The following is an 18807-nucleotide window of genomic DNA, read 5'->3' as shown; positions in this document are numbered from 1 at the left end:
TGCTGACTAAATTCATTTCACTCTTAGATGTTTATTTCATTCCAAGAATCCAATTTTCAAGGTATTAAGACTCACACTCAACATGTGTGACTTATCCCAGGAAGACCCAAGATGAAGAGAAGGCAAAAGGCAAAAATAAGTTTGCTATCAGAAGTCAGTATCATTGCATTTTTGGTTCCAGAGATCATGGGTGCTTTAGGCTCAAACAAAGGGATTCACCTCTGGGTTTGTATTTTCCACTGCACAGAGTAAAACATCAATACCTATTTCTAAAATTTTGTTACTGACTGCTGCCATTAATACACAATGAATGTCTCTGTGTTGTTAAAATATTTCTGAAGAAAACATATACAAGTATAAAGATTTTAGATACAGTTATCAGGCATGATAAACCATTCTTCCTCGGTCTGAGATGAGTAATGGCCCCATATCCCAAAAACAAAGTTTCTTACTGATTCCACGGCAAAACTGGGAGCAATCTTCTCATTGATCTCATTCAGCTTGTCTGAGAAAAGCTGCCTGTCTTCTGTGGCCATAATGGACTCAACTGATGTTCCCAGGACCTTCACACCATATTCCTTGAGCACACCCCTCTTGAATAACTCCACTCCTACAGAAGAATCAAATATATGGTTTTTATAATCTCAAACCTTATGTTTTCTTAACAGACACTGAAGATATTGTTTACAAACAAACAAAAAAATCTGAGGGCTAGAGAAATGACTCAGAAGTTAAGAGCACTGGCTTCTCTTGCAGAAGACCAGAACTGAGTTCCCAGGACCCACAAGACAGATAACAGTGGCCAGCAACTATAGTTCTAAGGGTATCTATTGCTGCCTTCTGAAGTCCTAGGATACCAGATACTCATGTGGTACATATACACACATGCAGGCAAAATTACCCATATACATAAAATAATTACATCTAAAAAATTTTTTAAATAACTCTTAAGATTGCATCCAAAGAATCATAATAGTCAATAATAGAGCAGTAAAGTCAAGTCTATACCACCATGTGAAAGGCAAATGCCACAGTGTTGACTCATGAGCATGATAGTTAATTCTCATTTTCCATTCATAACAGTTAAGAGTTTCAATGTTAACAATGTCCTAAGATGGAAAAGGAAATCTTTTAAATCCAATTGGCCACTCCAGAACCTTAAAGTGAAGATTTATTTACATCTCTACTATTTTGTGACATAAACTAGTACAGTTTACTGCATGGTATTAAAGGCTTTCGTTTGCTGTTTCCTTCTACATTAGGATAAAAGCTTTATGAATACACAGAACACAACTGTTAGATGACTACAAGCAACACGCGTTTCATATTGGTGCCTAGGTAAAATAATCTATACCTGGATGGAAAAGAACTCACCGCAGTTCAGAGCTGTCTGGCCACCCATTCCCAGAATTAACCCATCAGGCCGTTCAGCTTTGATAACTTCCGTGACGAACTGGGGGGTGATGGGGAGAAAGTAGACTGCATCGGCCTGCTTCAATCCCACCTCATTGGTCTGCACTGATGCAATGTTTGGGTTCATCAGGACCGTTTTGACGTTTTCTTCCTGGAAGGAAGCAGACAAATCAAGCGTCTGAAGTTACAGTCTACAGAAGACAATGGTGATAACACTCAAATGAAGACTCGTTGGGTAGCAAAGATTTCAGATGCAGAAATCAAAGGAAAATCAAGCATCAGGCCCAATGAAGGAGGAAAAAGCTTTAAAATAATGCTAATGAGAAAAACAAACAACTTCATCGAGATCATCACCATGAATCCTTTGCCAGGCAGGTGGCAAATCAAACTGGAAATCGTTTCTAGAGAGCCGGTCTAGAGATCGTCGACTAAACTTTAGGGCTCAATTGATCTTAAAAGAAGGAAATGCTCCCCTAAAAACTTAAAATGAGTAAGCACACACACATATATGTAATATATATAATAAAAATTACCATGTGGAAATAAATTAAAATACAAACCTGTGTCTATGTGCAGGCATGCATGTATGTGTGTGCTCATGTGCGAGGGTATTTGTAATCTTAACTCATTGCTTACATCTGGAGAGACTTCTTTTAAAATGATCTTCACTTACTAAGAATAACGTTTTTCTGAATCAGGATGAGTGAACCATAGTAAAATAAAGTATTAAATATGGCTAGATAGTTCATATTATTTAACAAATTATTGTGTAGATTTCAATTTCTTGTAAAAAAAAAATCGGCAAAATATTCAGATAAAAGTCTAAAACTCACCCTCGAAAGCCAAATTATTCCTTCAAGGAAGCTCTCAAATAAAGATAAATACAGTCTGTGCTATTTTAAATTGCATATGGTATAATATTTGTTAATGTATTTTGGTGTACTAATCCAATAAGAGAGATGTCCATTTTTCAGTTGAAGAAACTGAGATTTAATGAGGTAACAAGGGTTATTAAAGGTCACACAGCTGACACACGACATTGGACTCTGTCTACATAAGACCACCCAGATGCACTTTTCTCTGTCCTCAGTATGAGTTGTCAGTTAAGATTTTAAGAAATTATTCAGAACAAGAGTCTTATTATTAACAAAGTGTTGGAAAGATACATATAGTTAAGCAAATATATTTTGGGTATAAGTTGTAATTGAAATAATTGATTCTAAACTGTAAACATACCATTAACAAAGGTATGAAGAAAGGTTCACTCCTGAGGTACTAACAAACTTCAGAATACCTAGAACATGTTATATGTAGCAAATACAACAACTTTTATGAATTTTACAGAAAAATATCATGCATACATGCTAATCATTTTTTAAATTCATTTAAAAATCCTCACCAATTTTAATTAATTTTACATGAATTTTGTCCTAATTCTTTCCATAATATATTATATATATATATATACATATATATACATATATATATGTATGTATATATATATATATATATACCACATCATGGTTTTTAATGCATTTTAGCTTGAGTTTATCTATTAATCTCATAATTAATCATATATTATTATAATTCCTAGTTTTCAGTTACAAATGAATATAAAACACATTAAATTAAAACTATGAAGAACTAAATCATTACAAAATTCCCAAAGACCATGAAAATGTATACTACTGAAAAGAATTCTAAATCCTGAACATAGTAACACTGTCAAGCTAAACTGTTGAAAACCTCTCATCAATCAATAAGAATCTGAATCATAATATAATGAAATGAATCAATATTTTTAAATCTGTAAGAAACAACATGTGCACATGTAAGATCACCCATGAATAAATGAGAAGACACAAGATAAGAGGGGAGGGGAGGAGGAGAAAAAAGGGGAGAAGAGGAGAGGAAAGGGGAGGGCAGTTGGGAAGAAGAATTAGGCATCAGGGCTTTATTAAAGCTCTTTTCAGCAGACACTTATCAGGGAAAATCCTGGGCCACAGGAAAACTTTAGCCAGCTGTTTCCTGATGTTTGCTGTCCTGCTCTCACTCTGACATCTTGGTGCTGCTACTCTGTGCTAGCCAGGTCTCTAGTGGATGGCTTTTACACTGCGATGTCTGAGGCAGGGTCACAGAGCCAGTGCATACACTACCTCTGCATGCCCTGATAATCACCAAGATGTAGAGCTTGTTGGAAATAGAATTAAAGAGAGAGCAAGTTATCTCGGCAGTGGAACGTCTTAACCACACACACACACACACACACACACACACACACACACACACACACACACAAGATAATTTCTCTAAAGGTTGATTTTGCTATAATGACAACGGGGACCTGGAGGAATTGAAGATACAAGTTTACCTTTCCCAATGTGAGTATTAAATCATCTTTCCCACTTGAAAATACAGTTGTATCATCCAGTTTTGCAAGTCAGCAATAAAGGGATAGGATTCCTGAGTGACTGGCGCTAACGTCTTATGCTTGAACAAATGTATTGTTACCCTTGCTCACTCAGCTAGGACATTCCACTTCCACTACAAAGATACTTGAAGCATCTAACACAGGATGTGAAGTAGCCTAAAGCCCAAACCCCCTCCTTCACATCAAACACAAGTATACATTGCAACTCCCTGTAGAAACGGAAAATAAATTTATGTTTTCAGTGTGAAAAGACAATAACATAAATAATTCCCAATGTTTCACTTGGCTAATGTGCACATTTGAAACATTTAAAATTTTCGGTTTTGACCAAACTTTTACTACAGAGTTCTAATAATAGCTAAGGAAAATAATTATAGTGACTTTGAAGGAGGCATCATAAATTACAAAATACTAATTAGACTCATTAAGGAGGGTATATTAATCCTGGGAAAGCTCATGCTCTCTCACCTTCATGGCTTTTACAGCTTGAGATCCCGAGTAATCAAATTCACCTGCCTGACCAATGGACAGACCTCCGGATCCTAGGATGAGGACTTTGGAAACCTATAAACAATAAGAAAGAGACATTACTATCATTTCTAAGTGATCCACATAAGGCATTTGCAAGAGAATAGTCAAGCTCTGTTGTGTGAGTTTATACACCTATCTCAAAGAAAAAAGATTAACAACTGAAACATATCTAGATTCAATGCCCTCTCCAAAGTTCATGAGCATTTTTTTTCATTTAGGCAAAAAAAAAAAAAAAAAAAGAAAGAAAGAAGCTGATATTTGACTTAAGAATATGCAAATACCAAATGCATTTTCTCTATAGAAAATATTTGGATGTAAACATATTTCCAGAAATCTCTGCACAGTTTTTGAAAAAACAAATGAATTCTTCTAAGATCTATATAATTAAAAAGAAATAGAGAGAAGCTTTATCATATCAACATAAAAATTTAAATATATAAATGACTTGGATCTTATACACATTAATCTTTACCCACTTGCCTTTAGAGGTAAATAATAAAATTTTGTTTACTATACTGAATGATGATTCATCTAATTTTTAAAAAATGAATTCTATCAACTGCAGTGATTCAGTAATCTAAAGTCTATCTCAGGATTACAAAAGACTATGGTTTGGGATGGGTAATGGAAAAATACCAAATTATAAATCAAAGGTAACACTATTTTTTATTAAGTAGTCTAGTAGAAGGAAATTTTATAAGACAGTATTTTAAACAAAATTTTCTTATTCTCTGCAACTTGACCAGGTGTGAGCATCTCTGTGTGTTAATTACCATCTGTTGCAAAGAGGTTCCTCTGATTAGGGCTAAGAAGTGCACTAATCTATGGATATAAAAATAAGTCATTGGGAAAGGGTTCAATGCTATGTCCATTTAGCAGAATAATAATAGTAGGTTCTCCCCTAGGCCCTGTGATTTGTCTAGACAGAGGTTCTGTGAAGAGAGTGGGAGACAGGGAGTACTCAGCCCTAAATGATATCTATATAACACATTCCTCCCAAGGTTCATGGGTCATTATGGAAGAGGGACAGAAAGACAGTAAAAGACAGAGGGAGGGAGTGACTTCAGTCACCACCATTTCATAGACGCATTAAGGCAGTTGCACACATGAACTCATGGTCTTGGTAACAGCATACACAAGACCTGTGCAAGATCAGGAGAGACAGAATTCCAGAATAGAAGGAGGAAGTAGACACAGAGTCCCACCTTTAGTAGAAGAGCTATTGGGAATTAACTTCAAGGAGAAGGAAAGCTTAAAGGATGGCCTTACACCCAAGAACATATGGGCACCACAAATTGTTCTTGGTGGGTTTAAGAGAAAAAACAAATAAGGACACAAAGCTAGGTGGGTAGGGAAGGAGGGTGGATCTGGAAGAAATTAGGGGACATGTGTCATTATGAATAAAATACACTATGAAATTCTCAAGGAATTAATGTAAATATTTTAAATGTTTTAATGCAAATTCCAATGACTTACCAAGAGCGGATAATAAAAACATATCATGTTTGGCATTCATTTTTTGTAGCTATTAGTGAAATATTTATCATTTTCTTTTTTAAAAAGTCATCACATATTAGAGAAAATAGGTGATACACAAACCAAAACAGAGTCCGCATCTACTGACCTCAACTCGAGAGGCAACCAGCGCTGGCTTTGGCAGAACTGAGGTAATGGTGGTGCCTTTTCCCTTCTTTATCAGGGAGAAAAAGGAATCAAATAGGTACTAGAAAAAAGAATAGAACCAACTGGTTAGACACTTCTAAACTCACAAGGCTCTGAACACATTGAGTGGGAGCTTCAGAAAAAGAACTATTTGTTTGTTTGTTGTTTGTTTGTTTGTTTGTTTTTACTGTAACTTCCTCCATGAATATCGAGGGTTTTGATACTTAGTGGTTTCAGTATGAGTTTTGGGTTTTGTCCAATAACTAAAAATGTCTACTCACATCTAATTAAGCCAAATAAATACTTCAGGGATGACTAGAAAAGAGTCAACTGGATGATGGTTCCATAACACAATTTTAAAAAAAAAAAAGAAAGAAAGAAAGAAAAAATACAAGTCTGGCCTGTAACCTTTGGGAGCCTTCTGGGCTCTGTTCACCTCAAGTCCTATAAGGTGAGACATTTTCCATAGACAATAAACATGTTCCATGCGGCCTTTTGAGAATATCAAGTTTTTAATTCTTTCATTGTATATCATTCGAATGAATTAAATTCTAGTTGAACAAAACTTGAAGCTACTGCACACGCACTTTAGAGTCAGAAACCGTGTTCTTTCATTTCTGTTGGTGTTAAAAAATGACCCCTAAAGATTATTGTTAAACTTTACCAGTGAGCTTACTTCTCTTGCTTCACTAGACAATGGCAAATGTCAAAAAAAGTACTCATTTTGCAATTATTTGGCAGGACTGAAAAATAAAACAGTAAGTCATAGTGCTTTGATTTTATATATACTAATCATATCTTTCCTAATCTGAAGTGCTAGCATAGTCTAACCAGTTAAATTTTAAATTAAAAGAAAATGCTTAGCATGAATTACATGAAGACAGTAACTCTTGGGTTGGTTTGTTTTGTTTTTTTTCAGGTTCATCATGAGTAATTAAAACCATATTGGTTTTGACTATTCTGAACTGATACTTCCAAGTAAGAGTGAAGCAAAAACTGCCATGCACATATCTAAGAAGCCACTCCCAGATGAAAGAGCAGGAATTTCTAAAAGAAACTCTTGTTCTCCTATTCCTTTTGCCCGGGCACCTTTTCTGGAAGGGTCTGCTGACAGGCATGAACAGCCCTGCCCCTGTAGGCTCCTGGGTGCAGGAGGAGAGGGATCACTCCAGACATGCAGACTTATCTGGGAGTCGTTGTGAGCTTTGGTTGGAAAGATGTGCTTGAATACTGAACCAAGAGCTCACATTTTAAAAAAGAAGAAGAAGAAAATATCGAGGTTAGAAACACACTGCTCTAAGCATTCCTCTGGGTCCTTCTTTAAAAACCATATGAATCACGTGACCAAGCAGGCTGCCTCTGCCCTCCCCCACTGCCCCCTCTCTTGCCCCTGTTGCTGTTTATCTTCCTTCTGTGGCTACACAACCAGTTGCCATAGGGATTTTTTTTAACTCACAGATGGGGGATTAAAATTTCATTTCAGTTATGAGACGGAAAGAGCAAGAGGGAATTCATTTGCATAGCACAACAATTGTAAATTTCAGGACTAAATATATTAGAATGATAATGCGTCTAAGTAAAAATAGCATCGTAGCATTGCTTCGAGTTTCTTAAGGGTTTACCCACTTTAAATTTAAGAAAAGATTAAAATTTTCTTCATGATCTTCATGAGGGAATTTAATACCAAATGCCTGACACCGAAACACACTCCTTGAGAATACTGTGCACCAATTATTTTGGTTTCTTGAGTGTTCACCCACAAACGTCTCTGGCTTTTTTTTTTTTTTCAAGTATAGAACAGACATCGTCTGGCTGGCATACCTCAGTGTCTGTTGGCCCCGGGCTGACCTCTGGATGGAACTGCACAGCGAAGAAGGGTTTGCTCTCGTGCATAATCCCCTAAAGGGAGAAGAAACAGGGAGAAATTCCTTCTCTGACAACAAATGTCAAGTATGGCAATGTATTATTCAGTAGATAATAAAGTTCAAATAGGAAACCAAGTTAAGTGCTTAATAAAGTTCTGGAAAATTCCCAGTACTATTAAGTAACATGATTGGAGACATTAAGGATTCACTGGACTATTTAAGTAAGAATAGAAAAAAAACAGCCCAACAAAGAGGAAGCTGGATGAAGGTCCCATAAGATAATAAAAACAAACAGATTTGGCCCAGAACCTTTGGGGCCCTTCTGGGTACTCTTCAAAATAAAATAAAATTCTCATGTCCAACTCTTAAATGACTTCCCCAAAGGTCTTAAAGGCCACCCCAGTGCTGAGTGAGACTCCAGGACACACCAAGGGCTGGGCGCAAACGGATGTGTATCAACTGACCCCTAATAGTGATGAATGCATAAGGTGCATTCTGAAGGAGGGCAGAAGTGCTAGGTCCTAACAAGTCAACGAATAAGAAAGTGAGAGAGCAATCACTTTTTTGAAATGACAGCCTGGCTGGGGCGATCATCCCATGGATTAAAACACTTAGTCTACAAGCAAGAGGGACCTGAATTTGAATGCCTATCACCCATGTAAGAAGCTGGGCCTGTCAATGCATGTGCTTATAACCTCAGCAATAAGGGGTGGAGCTAGATGGTTCCTGAGAACTTACTGGCCAGCCAGCCAAGCCAAAATGGTCCAGGTTAATGAGTGGTCCTGTCATAAGACAATGATGTGAACAACAATACAAGAAGATGCAGGGTGTCCTGCTCCAGGATCCCCATGTGCACACACCTGCACAGTTGCATGCAACACACACACACACACACACACACACACACACACACACACACACACACCATAAACATGGGAAGGAGTATACATAACAGACTGTGGAAAGCCCTTAATTTCTCACTACCAACTGAACAGCTTTGTTGAGTGTGCTTACCTCGTTTGTTTGATCATTGACATTCACAAACAGTGGCTTCCAGCCAGCAGGGAGGGTGTTGTCCAGAGCATAGCCATGATTCTGTGCAGTAATGAAAGCCTGTCTGTTTGTGATATTCAAAACAGGTTGATTCTGTCCTCTGGAGAGAGATGGAGAGCAAGAAGAGAGAAAAGGAAAAGTGAAGAGAATGTAAATGTTACTCATAAAGTCAAATTCAGACCTTTCAACTGCTTTAGTGAAAATCGCTTTGTGAAGAGTCACAGATTGTTAATCCCAATAATTTCAGCTTCAAAAAAAATCAACTCAGGAAGCTTTGTTGAGTCTTAAGTAGCAGGTCTATTAAACTTCTATAATCAGTTTTAGAAAGGCACTCATAACAAAAAGAATTGCATACTGGCTTAACAGAAACACAAATAAGCAACTTATTTTCAAGGAGCTACAGTAATTTTAAAACCAGAGGAGAACTCTCAGAGTTAACAAATAGACGGCTCCTGGACCAGAATCATTCTGAGTTGCTCCTTGGGCAGAGGGAGGGAGGGCACCTGGCACTGAGTAAATCAGTGATGTTGGGGGCAAAGAAGTGAAACTGAGGCTCTGATGTGTCCTCCGATCTTAAGTCATTCTAGCTCTTTACAGTGATGCTATCAGTGTTCTGAAATGAAGCTTGAAATCAGAGCAGTTTCCTGTGGAATACCATCTGATTGAGCATTATAACTTCAATTCATGCCAAGAGAAGGAAAATAACCTTAAACTATGGCAAAGTTATCGTTAGAGAAGCCTGCCTCTGAAAAATGTAATAAAAGGGGCATCAGGTGGTCAGACAACTGTGAACTATGTAATAGGAAGGCTGTCGTTTACTCTGCAGAAACGGTATGTAAATTCTCTAAGCCTTTTGTGTTTGGTTACCGGTGGTATTTCAGAAGTAGTCTGACTGCAAACAATCTCATAATTGCCTTACCTGTTCGCCATGGACATCTTGTAGGACTTGGCACCAGCAGCCAATCCTGTTATGATGTTTCCTGTACTGATTCCGAACAATGGTTCTTTGCGGTCACTCTCCAAAATCTGTATCAGGGGAAAATCATCAAACAAGTAAGACAGATAATGAAAAACCCTGTCTCTGAAAGAACGAAAACAAAAGCATCCCCCATCCCTCATTAGCAATGTGAAGGAACTAAGAAAAGACTTGCCAGTTAGAATGGAAAGAGGGGCACAGTTGATGGATCTGTAGCATCAGAATTCATTAAGACGTCCTTGCCATTCAGATTAAACGAAATATAACTTAACGTTTTAAAAAGTTGAAGGTCTTATGGGTTCTGCATTGAGGTAATGAGTCTGGGTTGTCATTTTTCAATTATGATGGATGTTGTAGGTGAAGACTGGACTCCATCCAGCCACTTTTAGTGAGGGAAGCCATGTCAAGCTTCCTCTGTTCCAGAGCAAAGCAACACTTCTAAAAGTCCTCACTGGCTTCTCTCTAAAATACTTATGCTAAAATTGCCTCCCAAGTCCCAACGTAAGTTCTAAAAATACATGAATAAATGAAACACAACCTCTTTGAGCTATAGAACAGATGCCCTTCACCTCCCAGGCAGTTAACACTCAACCCCCAGGTTCACAGCACCTTCTTCACATTCTGAATTAGTGGTTGTGCAAGAGCTGGGTTCCCAGGTCCCCCAGCGATCAGAAGTCCATCATACTCCATCTGGGTGAAATCATGATTCCAAGGAACCAAATGCACCTCAGCTCCTCGCTGGAAAAGAAATACAAGAAAGATGAACTGAATGCTTGCTTGCTTTGCTCATGTGTGATTTTGCTCAGTCTTCTTTTGAAGAACTAGCCCCTGAAAGAAATTTTAAAAAAGAGTGTGCAATCAAATAACACTGAATAAAACGTTGTTTTGGTAGCTCATTGTGATTTATATGACATAGGGGTACCAAATGGTCGATAGGAAGCATTGAACTGTTATTTATGAAAAAGCAAGAGGCACACTCCCTTGTACAAGAGTGACTTCAGGGCCTAAGCTCCCCAGAATAGGACAGCAAGGTTTGTATTACCTCGGTAGCTGCGGCACAGAACAGCAAACGAACCCCGCTTCAGCAAAGGTGTGACCACTTTTTCTCACCCTTGCACTTTTTCCTGTTTCTGTCTGACAAATTTTAACTTTCCTTCCTAGAATTTTCTAATTTATTTATATTCTGAGTGGGGGGTTGGGGGGGATCAAAGTGATTTTTCATAAAAGTAAACAGGGCTCGAGAGAAGTGGGGGCCTTGAAAAGGAGAACCCCTGTCCTTCTGGCTAGTTTATGGAGTGCCAACAGTTGCCAGGCAAGCTGCTGGAGAACAAAGTCCTCAGTGGCGTTACCTAGCACTGCTGGACCTTGCATACTACAATGTTGACTGGCTGGCAAGATGTAGCCACTATTGAAATAGTGGCATTAAGATTATGGAGCTCACCAACTGCATTCTGATTGGAGATGAGGCCTGTTCTACAGGAGGGATTTTTTGTGACTGGTATAAACCTGGTCACAATCTCAGGACTTGAGGATCATAGGCCCTAGGGAGTAATTTATTGTTGCTTTTGCTGAATAATCATAATTTCAAACATGTATGTTTAACCCCTAGATCTGTGCTGCTCTGAAACTCTGGTCAGAGAAGCTTCTTTCAGTAGTGGGTAGTGGGTAGTACAGAGACTCAGCACTCTTCAAAATGCCATGTGTAAATAACACTCAGTGTTCAGCTCTAGGAGGGTCATGTATGCCAACCTCCCTCTAACATTTGTGGAAGAGGGACAGGCAAGACTGTAAGTGACAATGGATGGCAGGAGAGTTGTGAAATACTGACTTCTCGACTTGGCATAGCTGTTGCATGCATCAACTCACAGTAGCTGTGATAACCCACATAACACCAGCAGAAGATCCAGCTAATTCCAGGAATTTCAAAATTCCAGTATGGATGACGGAGGGCCCCTGAGGACCCGCCTCCATCAAAGGAGCTATGGGCAACTGAATGGGCAGCTATTAAGGAAGGAAGAGTCCCTCTCCTTTGGTCCAGCCGCAGGCAGACAGACCCCAGAGGACAGAAAGACACTCATGTGGGCATAATCAGTACCGACTGGACTGAAGGAGTTATTGACAACAAAAACATAATCAAATGAAAAGAGGACATGAAGCAGAATGGAGATGGGGAAACAAGAGGCAGTTGAAAAGGAGGTAGCAGAGGGTGAATCCAATCAGCACACATTGTATAAATGGATAGAACTTTCCAAGAGCAAAAGCGTACTTAAAAAGGAAAGATCACAGACAAAGAGAAATGGAGAGTAGATGGAGTATAAAGAAAATTCCAGAAAAAAAATCTTTTGTACCTTTGAAAGTTCCCCTAGCTTTCCCTGAGATGAGAATTTGGAGGTTTATTTAGAAGGTTTTTCCAATAGACATAAATGGCATGGAGAAATGACACCACAAGACACCCCAGTACGGGTATACAATAGTTACCACAGTGGACAACCAGAGTGTGAGATCCTTGGGGAACCTGGAGCCGGCATTGAGTACCTAGACATGACCCAAGCCTGAAATTGAAGCAGCAGAACTTCACACTGACTCTGGGGTCAATGGTTGTGGAGAGTTCTAGGGAAAGTTCTATGTATTTCCTGGTGACAAACAGGCTCTACCTAACTAGAGAATCCCTTAGTCAAAAGATCTATTATTCTTGCAGCTGAAAATGGGCAATGTGAATCAAAATGGCAAAAATAGGAGTAGAATATGAAAAGATCCTTCGTGTATCTGCTACCAAAAGTTTCATGGAGAATTTTGCTAATAAAACCAATAATTTGAAATCATATTTCAATATTGCTGATAGCTTCTAAAAATGAGAAAATGATGATGAGTTGAAGAATTCCCCTGTATCCACACTAATTTGATGTTATGCAAGTATGTGCAAGTATATGCATATATATTTGTAGAGGTGTGGGATGAATATGTGTGTGCGTAAAAGAGACAGACAGACAGACAGAGACAGAGAGACAGAGAGAAATTGAAGGTGGAAGGGTTATAAGAAAAAACTCTACCAAAATAATACTTAATAAAACACTGGTATATTATGGTTAAATTGTCCTCAAGGATTTTAAGATTCAAGCTTAATTGATTTTCTAAGAGTTTACATAATGCTCTATGGAAGTCTTACAATTTCAGGGCATAATCATTGCAAACATATGGTGCATAATAAACGTAGTCCAACAAAAGCACTGTCAGACCAACCCTGGCTTTCTTCCATTTCCAAATCTCAAAGTGAATGTGGACTGTCTCAGAATAACTGATAAGGAAAGTCAATATGCTTTAAGTGAAGTAACCAAGGCTCAGAAGAATAGCATGTGCTTTCTCTCATGTGTGGATCTTAATGCCTCATTTGTGTGTGTGTGTGTGTGTGTGTGTGTGTGTGTGTGTGTGTGTGTGTGTGTGAGCGCATGCGCGCACACACACTTTTCTATTGGAATGAGTGTGGGTAGAGGTCAGAAAACTAGAAAGAGGCCAATGAGGAGGAAAAAGGGAGTTTAAAGAGCAGAATATGGAAAGAACTACAGCATACCACAAAATTAAAAGCACACTAGCATTGTAAGGGAACAAGTGAGGAGGGAATCAGGAGAAGGAGGGGGCAGCCCAAACTAAGGATGTACCAAGAAAACCTGTTTCTTCATTTGCTAACAAAAAGGATAAAATGAATAAGTTAAAATAATAAGAAACAAATGGTAAGAAAAGTCATTTTTTCCATGGGTTTTGGTTCTTGGGGATTTTTTTTAAAGACCTGGTTGTCTGTATCCTTAATTTGAACGGGGATATATATGTGTCGTTTTGTGGATCAAAGGCAGCAAGAAAAAAGGGGGTTCCTGACATTCTGAAGCAAGCCTTCTCTTAAACAAAGGGTACAAACAATACATTAGCACTACAAACCTCAGCTTCTAGAGGGGTGAATCACTTACCTTAACCAGCAGGCGGATGACATTGTTTTTTATCCCACAGTCCACAGCTACCACTTTCGTGGGGTTTCCTTTGCCAAATATCTTGACATCCTGCCATTTAAAAGAGCAGCCATTGAGGGAAGATTCCCAGCATAAGCACCAGGTCCAGACCGTAAATTCACTGAGGGTGTTTTGTACTTAGATGGGTAACAGATTGATTGCTAACTGCTAGGGAGTGACTGGCAGTTAAAAATCAATTTGTAAGAAAAGCACAGCAAATACCACAGACTGTCTCTTTTTTATGAGAAAAAACAAAGTACTTTGGTGTTTTATATGAACTATTCATTACAGTGATAAGAAAGATCTTTAAGAAGTTGGCTGCTTCCATAGTTAACCGTCGTCGCCATGTTTTGCCTCATTAGCAATAAAAGTCTCAAATATTATTGCCTGATTCAGCAGGAGGCAGATGAGGTAATGGATACATCATGCCTTAAACGCCAGTTGACCGTCAAATTGCAGTGCAGATCAGATCGGATACCACTAAGTCACTGTGTATTAGGCTTATGGAGAGAGGCTGAATGGGTAAAATCAATATGAGAGTCATAAGAATTCCTCAGCTAGTACAGACCACTTGGTCCCTTTAGATTACCAGGTAGTCGTTTGCATTTAGATGGTAGACTTCATAAGAAAGATCCCAGAGCATACCATAATCATTATCTACATCTTAAGTACTGCTTGGAGGCAGGTCGATTTTCACAGGCATTTGCCCAAGAAGCAGTTCTCCAGTCATAAAAGAAAAAAGAACAAAAGAAAAAGCAAGAAGCCTAGAGCATCTGGTGGCCACACTGGTCCTGGCTTCAAGAGTGAGCCAGAAGGCTCTGAATTTAGAATGGCTCCGTGGCTTGTCAAAGGTAATAGATGAATGATGCAACCTGAATATTTGAAAGAACATTTGCTTTCACTGAAATGTCTACTCTCCACAAAGCCTATATATAGCATACATTTGGAATTCTTAAAGTGTGCTTGAGGAAATGATATAAAAAAAGGACGTTGACCATTTACTTTCTCCTTCTGTGGCTATTCTGGGGAGAAAACACTGAATCTAGGGAATTATTGCTGAACTCATCATTAATGACACAAGTAAAGTCTCTCATCAGATAATTTGTAAAAGTACTGATACATTCTTAACCTTGGGCTCCTGCTATAGTATAAAATAATATTACTAGGTAGTTGTAGCTATATCAAATTGCAATAAGATAACAATGAATTAAATGGTCAACATTTCCAAGACATATAATCAAACAAAACTCACAAATTTATGTAACTTTCTAATCCAAATAGACATTTTATCACAGCTGTCATGACATTATTCAAATGCAAAGGCATTAACAGAACCAGCTGTTGTCACTATGATTTTTCCCTTTATTTAATATGGATAAAAATACAGATCTAGTGAGATGACTTGGTAAATAAGGCACTTGCTGTAAAACCCTTAAGACCTGAGTTCAATATTTGGACCCCCACATAAAGTGGAAGTAGAAAACAAACTTAATTCTACAAAGTTGTACACACACACACCAATAACAATAATAATAACAAAAATAAAAAGAATTAATTTTAGAAGAGATTATAGATGATGATCATAGATAGATAGATAGATAGATAGATAGATAGATAGATGGATAGGTGGATGGATGGATGGACGGACAAGGGGGGGGGGAGAGAGAGAGAGAGAGAGAGAGAGAGAGAGAGACAAATATGCTCATTTCTACTGTTCTCTGCCTAAGCCCATTTTACACATCTAGCCATCCTCACTGGAAATTGTATCAGACACTCTGAGGACCAAAACCCACAGATTCTGAAACTTCTTTTCTAAAACCATGTGATATTTTCATAGAACTTGCACACTTTAGCTGATCTTTGACTTACAGTAACCAATAAAAGGTAAATTTCATGTAAATAGTCATTGCACTGCACTACATTGTTATGAAAATGGTAAGGGGAAAAAGAGGTGCACATTTATATTATATATAACAATTTTTCAGTACTTTTGACTCATATTTGGTTAGATACTCAGACATGGAGCCTGCAGATATAGAGGGCCAATTGTAAATTCCTTCCATATCAAATGTCAGAAGCTATACAAAACATCACAGACACCTAAATGTGTGAAGTTTCCTTGGGGTTCTGAAAATGAATGTATCATACAGTGTTTTCAGTTGACCACAGAATTTTTTTAAGGTGAATTTCTCTAAGCTAGTGTTCCTGATGTTTGGAAAAAAACGCCATGATTTTATTTTCAAGTTACCTGACTTTTTATCCACCTACACGTTGCTCCCAAAAAAGATGCTGAATCAATTTCCCATAGTTCCCAGTACTGCTCTTCAGTCAACAATACATCGATACTGAAACCTTCTAGATCTAGTAGGCATCCATTCATCACTGGCCACATGTATTAGCCACACATTTTCACATATCAAATATGTATAGCTCATCAAACATGCCTAGCTGCCACAAGTCTCTACCTTTCAACACATGTCATTCTCTCTGCCTGAAACAGCTCCATTTCTGTTTATCTATCTATAATGGCTGGCTCTTTGTGGCCGCTGTCAATCTTACCACCTCCACCAAGCCTTCTAAGATACACCTGTCTCATTTAGGTGCTGCACTATGAATGATCTTGCTGTGGCCTGTGAGCATTCCAAGGACAGCCTTTACCAGACTCCTATGGACTCCAAGGTCAGATAGAGTAGCACACAAGATTCATTCACACCTTCATTAAAAGACATTAAATCGAGACCAAGAGGCATGGCTCTAAAATTCTCTACCTTCTTATAAACAAAAGCTCAGTGTTCTTCACTTTGGAATTACTTAGACATCATTGTGAGCATTAATTCTTTAGCTCGAATATAACACATATTTTTTGTGTAAAGAGATATTTTCTTGTCTAATTCTTCTTCTTTCTTTTTTTTTTTTTTTTTTTTTTGATTTTTCAAGACAAGGGTTTCACTGTGTAACAGCCCTGGCTGTCCTGGAACTCACTCTGTAGACCAGGCTGGCCTCAGACTCACCGAGATCTGCATGCCTCTGCCTCCCGAGTGCTGGAGTTAAAGGAGTGTGCCACCATGCCTGGCTATTATTTTGTTTAATTGGTAAAATGTTCTCTCATTTCCCTTTAGAGGTTTTTAGCTCTGACTCCTGCTCAGTGTTATGTCTATTTTTAACAGTTTTATGCTTTTTTTATTTGATGTGGTCAAAAGCCTTAAACTAAGAAAAAAGTAAAAGACAAGAGGGGAGCTAAAATTGTAGGGAAAAGCCTCTAAATGGTGGCGTGAGATGGCCAAGGATGTCTGTAAGAAAGGGCTACTGACTTTACAAGCAAAGATTCAATAGCATATGTATTAACTGCTGTGGGACTACTTTCCCCCTTTACCTTATGGAAGATGAACTCTGTAAAGATAAAGATTAAAATATTATAAAACTACTAGGCTTACAGTGAATAAAACAAAACTATAAAGTAAGAAGAAAAATTTCTCACCTTGGTTGAAACCTCTGCAATCAAATTCTGCTTATTGGGATCCACAAAATCCACAGACTGACCATCAAATTCAATCTTCCCAAGCATGGTACCCTATTGAATTAAAACATACAGTGGGACCCTATTGAAGTAAAGCCTGGGACCCTATTGAATTAAAAATATGTACAATGTTATGTTGAAAGCATAAACCCATGGAGACTATGTACAGATGTCTTGTCATTTAGATGTCTTTATAACAACTTATGACCATCATCAGGTCTTCATTTTCTCAAACGCGGATGAAAGGAGTTGACAACTGCATTTCAGGAAATGCTCAAGGAAGTATAATTAGTCTTTCTTTTTTTTTCATGTGAGTGGAGGAGGATGAACAGGTCCATGTGTGTTCAAGTGCTCGCATGGATGTGTAAATGGAGGCTACGTGTCAACCTCAGGTGTGACTCCTCAGGTGCTGTCTACCTTGGAAGCAGGTCTTTCATGGGCCTGGAGCTGGCTGGCTAGACTAGGCTAGCTGATGGTTTAGCCATAGGGATCTGCCTCATGCATCACCATGTACAAAATTTTTTACATGGGTGGGACTCAAACTCAGTTCCTCAAAGTTTCACAGAAAGCATTTTACCAAGTGAACTATCTTCCCAGTCCTACGAGGAGTTATTTTAGAGCTAAGGCCATTGTCTTTTGTGAGTAATGTTAAATGGCATCAGAATTCAGATCAACAAGTTCCAAAGTAGCATAGATTCATCAGAGACATTTGTTCATTGGGCCTAAAACTATTACACAGGAGAAGTAGACAAAACAACCTGTTGGAAAGAAAATATGAAATCTAAAACTACCAAAAAATGAAAGAACCTATTATATAATTTGATAGCAAATTTGAGCTTCAAAATGAGAAAAATTCAATTTTATATGTCAGAAATTTCTAGAAGTCACAATAAAAGTATTTCACTATGTTAGACATGTCAATATGCAAGTGTCCCAAACTGCCTGAGCTTTAAGGAGTGTTTAACTCTCTGCAACCTTTTCCCAATCACCCTTGCGAGATTGGACATGGCAATGTTGTCTTCTTTTTATCAGCTGCATAGTGAGATTTATTTGTTTATCAGGCAGTCTACTTTGAAGTCTCTAGAAAATGCCATGCAATATCTACTTATCAGGATTTTCCCTACAATAGTATTGCATTCAAGGAAATGAAAGGCTTATTTCCCTTTTAAGCTGATTTTTTTTTTGGAGTCATTATGTGAATACATAATTCCAGCATACCTTGGAAGCATCATGGATATTAGTGTTATTGTTAAAACCGAGGTGCTGTGTTGTACAGTATTATTTTAAGATGTGTTACATTTGTTTATGCTGTGGAATATTTGTCTAATGATGCAAAGATGTGCTGCATTTTTTATATTGCA

At 38.0% G+C, this 18807-nt stretch overlaps 1 protein-coding gene across 1 annotated transcript in view; it reads right to left on the bottom strand.

The window, feature by feature from the left end:
* Cps1 (carbamoyl-phosphate synthase 1) overlaps nt 1-18807 on the bottom strand; it is a 114064-nt gene that overhangs the window by 69964 nt on the left and 25293 nt on the right. The window contains exons 6-15 of the mRNA XM_052749247.1: nt 17408-17500; nt 13891-13980; nt 10541-10669; nt 9875-9981; nt 8917-9055; nt 7859-7936; nt 6000-6098; nt 4313-4408; nt 1375-1564; nt 453-610 (exon numbers count right to left, since the gene is read on the bottom strand). Of these exons, the coding sequence (XP_052605207.1) occupies nt 453-610; nt 1375-1564; nt 4313-4408; nt 6000-6098; nt 7859-7936; nt 8917-9055; nt 9875-9981; nt 10541-10669; nt 13891-13980; nt 17408-17500 (1179 nt within the window). The remainder of the gene's footprint in view (nt 1-452; nt 611-1374; nt 1565-4312; nt 4409-5999; nt 6099-7858; nt 7937-8916; nt 9056-9874; nt 9982-10540; nt 10670-13890; nt 13981-17407; nt 17501-18807) is intronic.

The sequence above is a fragment of the Peromyscus californicus genome, unplaced genomic scaffold (genome assembly GCF_007827085.1).
Source record: "Peromyscus californicus insignis strain IS unplaced genomic scaffold, ASM782708v3 Scaffold_21__1_contigs__length_65335640, whole genome shotgun sequence".
Taxonomy (NCBI): Eukaryota; Metazoa; Chordata; class Mammalia; order Rodentia; family Cricetidae; genus Peromyscus; species Peromyscus californicus.
Note: the sequence above shows the minus strand (reverse complement) of the source record. Positions and strands in the feature narration are given on the sequence as shown.